The 13986-nt window shown below is 36.5% G+C and overlaps 1 protein-coding gene across 2 annotated transcripts in view; it reads left to right on the forward strand.

Annotated features, from left to right (window-relative positions):
• Window positions 1-13986, forward strand: part of C2H4orf47 (chromosome 2 C4orf47 homolog) — a 38130-nt gene that overhangs the window by 11726 nt on the left and 12418 nt on the right. For both annotated transcript variants that reach the window (XM_053703886.1, XM_053703887.1), the window contains exons 3-6: window positions 5115-5334; window positions 11392-11529; window positions 11614-11689; window positions 12259-12438. In XM_053703886.1, coding sequence (XP_053559861.1) covers window positions 5115-5334; window positions 11392-11529; window positions 11614-11689; window positions 12259-12438 — 614 coding nt within the window. The remainder of the gene's footprint in view (window positions 1-5114; window positions 5335-11391; window positions 11530-11613; window positions 11690-12258; window positions 12439-13986) is intronic.

Here is a 13986-nt window from a genome sequence, read left to right on the forward strand (position 1 = left end):
TTGGATTCTATTATTTCCACTATCACTGGGGAGAAGGGAATTTTTCAAGAGAAGAATCTAAGGGTAAATTTAAAGCTCCCAATCATTTTCGTTCATTTAGTCAGATTAGAGAACAGACAACCACTCCTTCCCATAAGGCCTTTGGCTCTAATTGGACACCATCTCCGAATTGGAATAAATCCAAGATTTATAAAAAACCAAATCCTGCCCCTAATCCTCCATGAAGGTGTGGGCCTCAAGCAAGTTTTTCTGGTAGGGGGCAGACTAAAGCTATTTCAAAGAGTTTGGACAGACTCTGTCCAAAATCAGTGGATTCAGAATATAATTTCTCAGGGGTATCGAATACGATTCAGAATAAGATCTCCCTTGGGAAGATTCTTTCTTACCCATGTACCAAAAAACCCAGTAAAAGCTCAAGCTTTTCTGAAATGTGTTTCAGATCTAGAACATCCAGGGGTAATTGTCTCAATTTCACAGCAGGAACAATGATGGGGTTTTCATTCAAATCTATTCATTTTACCAAAGAAGGAAAATTCTTTCAGACCAATTTTAGATCTGAAAACTTTAAATCCCAACTTTCAATCCCAACTTTCAAGATGGTGACTATAAGGACTATTCTGCCTTTTGTTCAGCAAGATCACTTCATGTCCACAATAGACTTACAGGACGCTTACCTTTACATTCCGATTAATCCAGATCACTATCAATTTCTGAGATTCTCTTTTCTAAACAAGCATTACCAGTTTGTCACTCTTCTGTTTGGCCTTGCAACAGCACCAAGGATATTCTCAAGAGTTCTAGGTGCACTTCTATCTGTAATCAGAGAGCAGGGTATTGCGGTGATTCCTTATTTGGACGATATCTTGGTACTAGCTCAATCTTTTAATTTAGCAGAATCTCACATGAAAACAGCTTCTGTTGTTTCTTCAAAGACATGGTTGAAGGATCAATTTACCAAAGAGTTTCTTGATTCCTCAGACAAAGGTCACCTTTTTAGGATACAGATAGATATAGTATCCATTACTCTATCCCTAATAGAAAAGAGACATTTGAGATTTGTTTCAGCTTGTCTAAACCTTTAGTCTCTATCATTCCCTTCAGTGGCTATGTGCATGGAAGTTTTAGGTCTCATGATTGCAGCATCGGACGCAATTCCTTTTGCTCATTTTCATATGAGACCTCTACAGCTTTGCATGTTGCACCAATTGTGCAGAGATTATACTCAGATATCACAACTGATATACTTAAACCCCAACACTCAACTCTCTCTGACTTGGTGTTTAAAACATCAACTTATTGTTCAAGGGGCCTCCTTTGTTCGTCCTACCTGAACTGTGATCACAACAGATGCAAGTCTCACAGATTGGAGAGCTGTTTGGGGGTCTCTGACAGCACAAGTAGTTTGGAATCCTCGAGAGGTGAGATTACCAATCAATATCTTAGAACTCTGTGCTATTTTCAGAGCTGTGCACGCTTGGCCTTTATTAAAGAGAGAATTGTATATTCGGTTTCAAACAGACAATGTCACAACAGTGGCATATGTCAATCATCAAGGGGGACTCGCAGTCCCCTAGCAATGAAAGAAGTATCTCTAATACTTTCTCGGGCAGAATCCAACTCTTGTCTAATCACTGCGATATATACCAGGTGTAGACAATTGGGAAGCGGATTATCTCAGCCGTCAGACTCTACATCCGGGGGAGTGATCTCTCCATCCAGATGTGTTCTATCAGATTGTGCAGATGTGGTTTCTTCCAGACATAACTCTGATTGCCTCTAATCTAAACAAGAATTTTCCCAGATACCTCTCCAGGTCCAGGGATCCTCAGGTGAAATTGATGGATGCTCTAGCAGTTCCATGGTTTTACCAACCTGCTTAAATTTTTCCACCTCTGTTTCTTCTTCCAAGAGTGATCTCAAAGATCATAATGAAGCAATCTTATGTGTTTCTGATAGCATCAGCATGGCCTCACAGGTTCTGGTATGCGGACCTTGTCCAAATATTCAGTTGCCAACCTTGGTCACTTCCTCTAAGACCAGACTTTCTATCTCAAGGTTCGTTTTTCCATCCAGATCTCAAATCTCTAAATTTGAAGGCATGGAAATTTAACGCTTGGTCCTTAGTCACAGAGGTTTCTCTGACTCTGTGATTAACACTATGATACAGGCTCATAAGCCTATTTCAAGGAAAACATATCGCAAGGTTTGGAAAACCTATATTTCATGTTGTTCCACTCAGTATTATTCTTGGCATTCTTTTAGAATTCCTAGGATTCTACAGTTTCTTCAGGTTGGTTTGGATAAAGGTTTGTCTGTCAATACTTTCAAAGGACAAATCTCTGCTCTTTCTGTTTTATTTCACAGAAAGATTCACAGAAAGATTAGCAATCTTCCTAATGTTCACTGTTTTATACAGGCTTTGACTTGTATCAAACCAGTTATTAAATCTATCTCTCCTTCATTGAGTCTGAATTTGGTATTAAAGACTTTGCAGGCTCCTCCTTTTGAGCATATGCATTATTTGGACATTAAACTACTTTCTTGGAAAGTGTTATTTCTCTTGGCTATATCTTCTGCTAGAAGAGTTTCTAAATTATCTGCTCTCTCTTGCAAGTCTCCTTATCTGATTTTCCATCAAGATAAAGCTGTTTTGCAGACTTCGTTTACATTTTTGCCTAAAGTTGTGAATTCTAACAACATTTATAGGGACATTATTGTTCCTTCCTTGTGTCCTAATCCTAAGAATACTCGTGAAAGGTCTTTACATTCTTTGGATGTGGTAAGAGCTTTGAAATATTATATTGAGGCTACTAAAGATTTCAGAAAGACTTCTAGTTTATTTGTTATTTTTTCTGGTTCAAGAAAAGGTCAGAAAGCCTCTGCCATTTCTTTGGTATCTTTTTTGAAACTTCTGATTCAAAAAGCTTATTTGGAGGCGGAGCAGTCTCCGCCTCAGAGAATAACTGCTCATTCTACAAAATCAGTTGTCACATCTTGGGCTTTCAAGAATGAAGCTTCAGTTGATCAAATCTGTAAAGCAGCCTTGGTCTTCTTTGCATACATTTTACTAAATTTTACCATTTTGATGATTTTGCTTCTTCTGAAGCAGCTTTTGGTAGAAAGGTTCTTCAGGCAACTGTCTCAGTTTGATTCTAGTGCCTATGATTTGTTTGTTGATTTTTAAAAAAACTTAATTTTTTTTTTGGATTTAATTTCTCAGCAGAAATAGTTGTTTTTATTTTATCCCTCCCTCTATAGTTACTCGTGAACTTCCACATCTTGGGTATTATATCCCATCAGTATCTAGCTTGTGGACTCTCACCACCTATATGAAAGAAAACATAATTTATGTAAGAACTTACCTGATAAATTCATTTCTTTCATGGTGGTGAGAGTCCACGAGACCCACCCATTTTTTTTGGGTTATGATTTTTTGTATAAAGCACAGAAGACAATACTGCAAATGAAGAACGATGATATATGATATTTGTCACTGATATGTATTTCTAATGTCCATCCTCCAGTTCCAGATAGATTCACACCCATGTGCACTGATTAATCTAGTCTTGTGACTTCTATATAGCTGGTTATTGTCCTTTTAAGTACATCCATGATGACAATAATGTAGCTGTATGCAAACTTATAGCGATGTTACTTTCTCTTTAATTGTATACACAGCTATAGTAAAGTAAAGGGGCATATAGAATTGTTCTTCATTCTCAGTATTGTCTTCTGGGTGTGCATATACACAGATTAACTACAAAGTGGATTACAGTGATGATGATTGGTTCCCCCTTTAGACGCCTAGGGCTTTTTTTTGTCTTTCTTTTTTCTCCTTTTGGACTATTGTATGAATGCATTATGAATGTGGACTGTCTGGAAAGTTTATTACTTACTGATTTTAGTGATATTTCACATTTGCTTATGTAAGATATTTGCTAATTACACATATTGGAATGTTGCAAATTAAATATTTTTTTTGATACTTGCGGTTGTACTGGGATTATTTGTATATTATATGATTTTGTAGGTATTGTCACGATACCCATCCCGTGCACTAACATCAAAAGTATATGGGTTTGATTTGTCTTAGAAGTGCTATCATGATTAAATATATATATATACGTGTGTGTGTGTATATATATATATATATATATGTATATATATATAAATATATATATATGTGTGTGTGTATATGTATATATATATATAAATATATATATATGTGTGTGTGTATATGTGTATATATATATATATATATATATATATATAAAAAGCCTTCAAGCCCTTCACAGTCCAACACCTTTTCACATACCATATCCCTTTACATTTTTTTTATATATTTACTTCAATAATACACGTATATGTTTAATACTTTATTTTAATATGTTTTACATGTGTTTTGTTATACTTTTATTCTAGCCCTAATATTTTACTTGAGGTCTCAAGTAGCGCTACACTTTTTAGCGCTCTTATGTGTTGAACTAAAGCACAACATATAACGCACAACTTGTAATATGAGCAATGTTTAGCGTAGCCTCACTATCAATTGAAGTATAGGGTGCGCTAAAGAGATGTAGGCCACGCTAAATATTCTCTGGTAATACATTTTTGCCCTTGACTTGGAACACCCGATTGTGCATCTCATGTCGGTTCATTGCTGATCTTTCAGTTAGAAAAAGTTGACATTTAAGTGGATAAAAGGCCCAGAATAGTTTTTTGTCATGATATCCCTTTAATTATGCAAATGTTATATTTGTAGTTCTGGGTTATTTAAAAAAAATATTTAAATATACATGGTTCACTGCAAATATTTCCACACTTAGTTTAGCTTTGAGCAGTACTGGCTTTTTCTATGAGTAGTTTACTCTATCATTTAATGACACTAAACTATTTTGACCCTATGTGGTTAGTGTAGGAGATTTCTACATAAATTGATTGTTACTGATTGGAGGACGGAAAAATCCTAATGCAGTTTATAGTCAAATTTAACTCCCTGACTTCCAGGGATGGCTGTGGCACTTAATGTAGCTCTGATGACTGTAACACATAACATAGCAAAAGGAAATAATGTCCTTTTACCTATTTTATTTCCAATTCTGTATATATTTTAGAGTCATTTAATGAATCAGCAAGCAAGAACAAGCAAATGCTTCCTGGGGGCTCCAAAACCATGGCTAATATTTCTGGGGGATATTTTGATGCCGACTTCAGAAGAGTCTTTGCTGGTGAATCCTACTCAGATCCATTTAAACAAAGACGACAATACCGAATGCAGCAGGCAAAAAAGAATTTGGGAAAAGCCTTCATTCCAACTAGTGGAGAGAAAAAGCCGTAAGCTATAACAAATACTCAAATAGTTACTAGTGTTTTGATTGTTGCACAGAATAGTTACATATTAGAACAAAAGTAGTGAACATATAATGAGGTGTGGGAAGGTTTTCAGAAGACATGAATCATAGCTGTGATGGAGGTTATAAAGGCTTATTTGAAAGTCCTGTTGAAATATTACATGTTTGATAAATAATATATGGCCGAATATAAATATACACAACCAATAAATTATTCTCTATAACATTCAAACCTTGGTTGCTCAGTGTCTACTTTTTTCTTAAAGGGACAGTCTAGGCAAAATTAAACTTTCATGACTTAGATAAGGTACCTAATTTTAAACAACTTTCCAATTTACTTTTATCATCAACTTTGCTTTGTTCTCTTGGTATTCTTAGTTGAAAGCTAAACCTAGGTAGGCTCATATGCTTATTTCTAAGCCATTGAAGGCCTCCTCTTATCTTAATGCATTTGACAGTTTTTCACAGCTAGTTAGTTAATTTGTGCCATATACATAACATTGTGCTCATGCCTGTGGAGTTACTTATGAGAGAGCACTGATTGGCTAAAATGCAAGTCTGTCAAAAAAAACTGAAATAAGTGGGAAGTCTGCAGAGGCTTAGATACAAGGTAATCACAGAGGTAAAAAGTATGCACAGCTGGGGATAAGTGCATAGGGGTTAATAAAGGTAGAAGGAACCACACTTGCATTGTCTGAAATGAGTGAACTGTCAATTAAAGACATAGGGGGGGTAGTTATCAACGTGTCAACTTTCCTGCCTTCGCCGGCCCAATACGCCCGCCTAAGCTCGCCTCACATCGCCGCCGCGGACCTGAAAAAATTCGCCTAAGTTATCAAGTAAAGCTGTCAAAAAGCCGCGGGGCGATGAGCAGCGGTCTGTGAGAGTTATCACTCATCCGATCTCGCTGCTCTTCGGCTGTTTGACAGCTTTCTTGCTAGCCTGTCACTAAGCACTCACACTAAACTACACTGTTCTACCCCCTATACCGGAGCCCCCCGCAACTCAATAAAGTTACTAACCCCTAAACCGCCGCTCCTAGACCCTGCCGCAACTCTGAAAAATGTATTAACCCCTAAACCGCCGCTCCTAGACACCGCCGCAAGTCTTATACATGTATTAACCCCTAAACCGCCGGACACCGCTGCCACCTACATTATACCTAGTAACCCCTATCCTGCCCCCCCTATACCGTCGCCCTCTATAATAAAGTTATTAACCCCTATCCTGCTGATCCCGCACCTCGCCGCAAATAAATAAATAGTTTAACCCCTAAACCGCCGCTCCCTGACCCTGCCGCAACCTATATTAAATTTATTAACCCCTAATCTGCCCCCCCTACACCGTCGCCACCTATAATACATTTATTAACCCCTATCCTGCCCCCCACTACACCGCCGCCACTGTAATAAAATTATTAACCCCTAAACCTAACACTAAGTCTAACACTAACCCTAACACCCCCCTAACTTAAATATTAATTAAATAAATCTAAATCATATTTCTATTATGAACTAAATTAATCCTATTTAAAACTAAATACTTACCTTTAAAATAAACCCTAATATAGCTACAATATAAATAATAATTATATTGTAGCTATCTTAGGATTTATTTTTATTTTACAGGTACCTTTCAATTTATTTTAACTAGGTACAATAGCTATTAAATAGTTATTAACTATTTAATAGCTTACCTAGCTAAAATAAAGAGAAATTTACCTGTAAACTAAAAACTAACCTAAGTTACAATTACACCTAACACTACACTATACTTTAATAAATTATTCCTATTTAAAACTAAATACTTACCTGTAAAATAAACCCTAAGATAGCTACAATATAATTAATAATTACATTGTAGCTATCTTAGGATTTATATTTATTTTACAGGTAACTTTGTATTTATTTTAGCTAGTTAGAATAGTTATTAAATAGTTATTAACTATTTAATAACTACCTAGCTAAAAGAAATACAAAATTACCTGTAAAATAAATCCTAACCTAAGTTACAATTAAACCTAACACTACACTATCATTACATTAATTAAATAAATTAACTACAAATAACTACAATTAAATACAATTACATAAACTAACTAAAGTACAAAAAATAAAAAAAGCTAAGTTACAAAAAATAAAAAAAATAAGTTACAAACATTTAAAAAAATATTACAACAATTTTAAGCTACTTACACCTAATCTAAGCCCCCTAATAAAATAACAAACCCCCCCAAAATAAAAAAATGCCCTACCCTAGTCTACATTAAAAAAGTTCAAAGCTCTTTTACCTTACCAGCCCTTAAAAGGGCCTTTTGTGGGGGCATGCCCCAAAGAATTCAGCTCTTTTGCCTGTAAAAGAAAAATACAACCCCCCCAACATTAAAACCCACCACCCACATACCCCTAATCTAACCCAAACCCCCCTTAAAATAACCTAACACTAATCCCCTGAAGATCATCCTACCTTTAGTCGTTTTCACTCAGCCGAGCCACCGATGGAACTGAAGAGGAGACCCGGACCGGCAGAAGTTATCCTCCAAGCGGCGCTGAAGAAATCTTCCATCCGATGAAGTGATCCTCCAAGCGGCGCTGAAGAAATCTTCCATCCGGGCGAGGTCATCTTCCAAGAGGTGCTGAAGAAGTCTTCTATCCGGGCGAGGTCATCTTCGAAGCCGGGTCTTGAATCTTCATCCCGCCGACACGGAACATCCTTCTTTCCCGACGGACTACCGACGAATGAAGGCTCCTTTAAGGGACGTCATCCAAGATGGCGTCCCTTCAATTCTGATTGGCTGATAGGATTCTATCAGCCAATCGGAATTAAGGTAGGAAAAATCTGATTGGCTTCGAAGATGACCTCGCCCGGATAGAAGACTTCTTCAGCGCCTCTTGGAAGATGACCTCGCCCGGATGGAAGATTTCTTCAGCGCCGCTTGGAGGATCACTTCATCGGATGGAAGATTTCTTCAGCGCCGCTTGGATGATCACTTCTGCCGGTCCGGGTCTCCTCTTCAGTTCCATCGGTGGCTCGGCTGAGTGAAGATGACTAAAGGTAGGATGATCTTCAGGGGATTAGTGTTAGGTTATTTTAAGGGGGTTTGGGTTAGATTAGGGGTATGTGGGTGGTGGGTTTTAATGTTGGGGGGGTTGTATTTTTCTTTTACAGGCAAAAGAGCTGAATTCTTTGGGGCATGCCCCCACAAAAGGCCCTTTTAAGGGCTGGTAAGGTAAAAGAGCTTTGAACTTTTTAAATGTAGAATAGGGTAGGGCATTTTTTTATTTTGGGGGGGTTTGTTATTTTATTAGGGGGCTTAGATTAGGTGTAAGTAGCTTAAAATTGTTGTAATATTTTTTTAAATGTTTGTAACTTATTTTTTTTATTTTTTGTAACTTAGCTTTTTTTATTTTTTGTACTTTAGTTAGTTTATGTAATTGTATTTAATTGTAGTTATTTGTAGTTAATTTATTTAATTAATGTAATGATAGTGTAGTGTTAGGTTTAATTGTAACTTAGGTTAGGATTTATTTTACAGGTAATTTTGTATTTCTTTTAGCTAGGTAGTTATTAAATAGTTAATAACTATTTAATAACTATTCTAACTAGCTAAAATAAATACAAAGTTACCTGTAAAATAAATATAAATCCTAAGATAGCTACAATGTAATTATTAATTATATTGTAGTTATATTAGGGTTTATTTTACAGGTAAGCATTTAGTTTTAAATAGGAATAATTTATTAAAGTATAGTGTAGTGTTAGGTGTAATTGTAACTTAGGTTAGTTTTTAGTTTACAGGTAAATTTCTTTTTATTTTAGCTAGGTAAGCTATTAAATAGTTAATAACTATTTAATAGCTATTGTACCTAGTTAAAATAAATTGAAAGATGCCTGTAAAATAAAAATAAATCCTAAGATAGCTACAATATAATTATTATTTATATTGTAGCTATATTAGGGTTTATTTTAAAGGTAAGTATTTAGTTTTAAATAGGATTAATTTAGTTCATAATAGAAATATGATTTAGATTTATTTAATTAATATTTAAGTTAGGGGGGTGTTAGGGTTAGTGTTAGACTTAGGTTTAGGGGTTAATAATTTTATTACAGTGGCGGTGGTGTAGTGGGGGGCAGGATAGGGGTTAATAAATGTATTTTAGGTGGCGACGGTGTAGGCGGGGCAGATTAGGGGTTAATAAATTTAATATAGGTTGCGGTATGGTCAGGGAGCGGCGGTTTAGGGGTTAAACTATTTATTTGCAGCGAGGTGCGGGATCGGCAGGATAGGGGTTAATAACTTTATTATAGAGGGCGGCGGTATGGGGGGGGCAGGATAAGGGGTTACTAGGTATAATGTAGGTGGCGGTGGGCTCCGGGAGCGGCGGTTTAGGGGTTAATATGTATAGAGTAGCTTGCGGTGGGCTCCGTGAGCGGCGGTTTAGGGGTTAATCATTTTATTTAGTTGCGGCGGTGTAGGGGGGACAGATTAGAGGTGTTTAGACTCGGGTACATGTTAGGGTGTTAGGTGTAGACAGCTCCCATAGGAATGAATGGGATGTCTGGCAGCAGCGAACTTGTACTTTCGCTATGGTCAGACTCCCATTGATTCCTATGGGATCCGCAGCCTCCAGGGTGGCGGTTTGAAAACCAGGTACGCTGGGCCGGAAAAGTGCCGAGCGTACCTGCTAGTTTTTTGATAACTAGCAAAAGTAGTCAGATTGTGCCGCACTTGTGTGCGGAACATCTGGAGTGACGTAAGAATCGATCTGTGTCGGACTGAGTCCGGCGGATCGAAGCTTACGTCACAAAATTCTACTTTTGCCGGTCTCTAGCCTTTGATAACTAAGGCGAATCAGCCTCGCCACAAATACGCTGCGGAATTCCAGCGTATTTGAGGTTGACGGCTTGATAACTACCCCCCATACTGTTCAGGGCAGAAGAGAAATTACATATTGAAGAGAAGGGGATTTATAGAATTTTAAGTTTGTCGTGAGTATGGGTTTTAGATTGTGGTATGTTTTAAAGGGACATAATACCCATATACTAAATCACTTGAAAGTGATGCAGCATAACTGTAAAAAGCTGACAACAAAATATCACATGAACATTTCTATGTAAAAAAAGGAAGAGTGGTAGAAATATTGTATAGAAAATTAACAAATCTAGGCAAGTATCCCCACTTGCTTTTCCCCTAAAGTACTCTTTATATAAATTGAGTATTTTAATCTCATGCTTTTATCTCCACCATAACTCAAGAGTATTGCTTTAAAAAAGTAAAATAATTTACCTCAAAATGTCTTCAGCTCACAAGAGTAACTGCTCTGTAAACATTTATCCTTCAGCTACTGTCCAGCTTCAAGTTAAAAGAAAAAAATAACAATAGCCAATCAGCATCAGCAATGCTGAGGTCAATTTTTACTTTACTGTGATCTCATGAGACTTCACTGATTTCTTAGTAAACTTCCTTAAACTGAGTATGTATATAAATTGACTGTGCCTACACATGCCAGATACACACTCCCTGCAAGTCCTGGGACTAGCATCCTGACTAGCTGCTTAAAGTCCCTTTACAATGAGATGTGGCTACTGAGGAACTTTGATGTAAAATATCTTTTTTTTACATAGAGATGTTTAGGTGATATTTTCAAGTCACCTTTTTACTTTTTTGCTGCATCACGTTCAAGTGCTTCAATATTTGTATATCATGTCCCTTTAAAATGTATGTGTTCATAAAATATGGCAACATCAACTAGATGAGTGGCTATATTGGTAAATCTGAGAATCAGTCCATTATCAGAGGCCAAGGAGGGAGTATGCCGGAGAAGCTTTTGCACTCAGTGGTTTAAAAGCCAATGCATGATGGCTTCACAGAAGCATAAATATCTATTGTGTATCGGGTGTTTGCTGGGGTGTCATGAGTTCTTACCTAATGCTAATGATATTCCATGGATTGTAATTGGTTAACATAAATTGTACTATTGATATTCTGTAAAACGTATTAGAGATCTTAACAATCATGATTCTTGTGGTAAAATTTTAGATCTGGACTTGGCAGCTTTTATGGAACATTGGGTGGGCCTGTCCCAGCATTCAGTTCTGAACTAAAACAAAGGAAAGCATATACAGCACCGGGAAAAAATTTCTACACAAACCCTCCAAAACATGGCACAGGATATGGGTATGAAATTCTGCTTACCATGCTCACGTTACATAGCACACATCAGTGTTTTTTTACACCTTACTCTGCTGTTCCTCTCAACAGATATCCTAACCTGACATTCGGAAAAGAGTATCCGTATTCCTCTGATGACTATGATGCCTCAAAAGTAAAGATGAAGGTAAAATAATGTTTAAAGGGACACTGAACCCATTTTTTTTCTTTCGTGATTCAGATAGATCATTCAATTTTAAGCAACTTTCTAATTTACTCCTATTATCAATTTTTTTCATTCTCTTGGTATCTTTATTTGAAAAGCAAGAATGTAAGTTTAGATGCCGGCCCATTTTTGGTGAACAACCTGGGTTGTTCTTGGTGATTGGTGAATAAATTCACCCACCAATAAACAAGTGCTGTTCAGAGTACTGAACCAAAAATTGGCTGGCTCCTTAGCTTAGATGCCTTCTTTTTCAAATAAAGATAGCAAGAGAACGAAGAAAATTTGATAATAGGAGTAAATTAGAAAGTTGCTTTATCTGAATTACGAAATAAAAAATTTGGGTTCAGTGTCCCTTTAATAACAAGATAATTATCTAAATAGGGCTAATTAGCGTACTCATTTCAGTTTCTATTAAGTTCTTATGTCCTCGTGTATGTTCCTGCTGCGTTCCAACCAGCCAAATTCAAATATATTTGATGTGTCAGGTATCTTTTAAGAATATAATTTAGCAATTTATTGATAATTTTCAGAAAGAAATGGAAATGCACAAAGCAAAACTTAAGGGTGGCGCTTTTCGATTAAACATGCATCCAGTAGAATTTTTTGATGGAAATCCTTACCGCTCTGATAAACCTCTCCCACCGCTAAAGAAAAAGGATGGAAAAAAGGCACCTGTGAAACCTTTTAAGCCAAGCTCACCTGCAAAAGAGGTAAGCTTTAATGGCTTTGGATATAAATAATAGATCACAAAACTTATTCTTAGGAATGTTCATATTAGTGTACATTTTTTAACCCTATGATTATTTTACCATATGAATAGTTGGCCAAGTCATGATAGTATAGCCTATTTTAGCTACAATAACAAATGTGCAGTTAATAGGCAATGAGAATACCAAAGTATACACTATTCATGTAATTGAAAGCATTGTTCTTATAATATCATTTGTTGAAAAGCACAGAAAAGCAGGCCCAGGAGCAGCAAATCACTACTGGGAGCCAATGGTGATTGGTGGCCTTGCATATATACTTATTTTTCATTGGCTCACTAGATGCCTACACATGCCAGATGAACACGCTCCCTTGCAAGTCCTGGTACTAGCATTCCGATTGGCCTCTTAAAGTCCCTTTACAATGGGATGTGGCTACTGAGGAACTTTATTGTTAGCGCTGCAGAATCTGTTGGCACTCTACAAATAACCGATTATAATAATTTTTTATATATAATTTTATGTATAATAAAAAAAAATTACATAGAGATGTTCAGGTGATATTAAACTGTGTTTAACCCCTACTGCACTTTTACTTGAATGTGACTAAGACATTAGAGGATTTTTATTTTTACTCTTTTGTATCCCTTTAATTTTCAAGCTCTCTCTTAAAGGGACAGTCTAGTCAAAAATAAACTTTCATGATTCAGATAGGGCATGTCATTTTAAACAACTTTCCAATGTACTTTTATCATCAGTTTTGTTTTGTTCTTTCTAACAAATGTATTTTTCCCCTTTTTCAGGCCCCCTGTATCATGTGGCTGCCATCAGCCAATCACAGAGGTGTATACGTATACCCTGTGAATTTGTGCACATGCTCAGTAGGAGCAGGTGCCTTAGAAATGGTGCAAGTAAAACCACTGTGCAAAATTGGATTATTAATGTAAATACATAGTTATTGACCAAATGTGGGAATCCCAGGATACCCATGACATCATCAGGCCCTGGAAGTGCTTGGTTACTACAGAGGTCTTAAAACAGCTGGATGGAGGGGAGAAGTATTCAAACACCTATTTCTCTACTCCTTTAACTGCTAGAAACCGTTGCTTTTTGAAATAGGGTACAACATTTTTATATTAAAAAATGTAAATAAAAAAACACACATTTTGTAGAAAGGGAGTCTCTGTGGGCCTGGTGCAGCTTATCAAAAAGGCCTAGAGACCCCCAAGACCCCTAGAGTTAAACAACAGAAGCCCCTCTTTAAAAGCATGCACCTGTAATGCCTTTAATAGAGTGAAAAATTGTGCATTTATTTGAGTAGAGGTTCATGGGAGCCCCTATTTGCAGGTCAAAGTTATATAACAATACCCAAAGGCCCTTTTTGGGTACACACTGTTGGTTACAATCTTGTTTATTAAAATATGCTTCTTTTCACATTTTTTATGTATATTCCTCACTTGTCATGATATATTCATAAAATAATGGTACAGTCTGGGTCTGCTAAATATTTCTGTGGGTATAACAGAAAATAATGACTTAAAAGGGCGTAAA

Source organism: Bombina bombina, chromosome 2 (genome assembly GCF_027579735.1).
Source record: "Bombina bombina isolate aBomBom1 chromosome 2, aBomBom1.pri, whole genome shotgun sequence".
Taxonomy (NCBI): domain Eukaryota; kingdom Metazoa; phylum Chordata; class Amphibia; order Anura; family Bombinatoridae; genus Bombina; species Bombina bombina.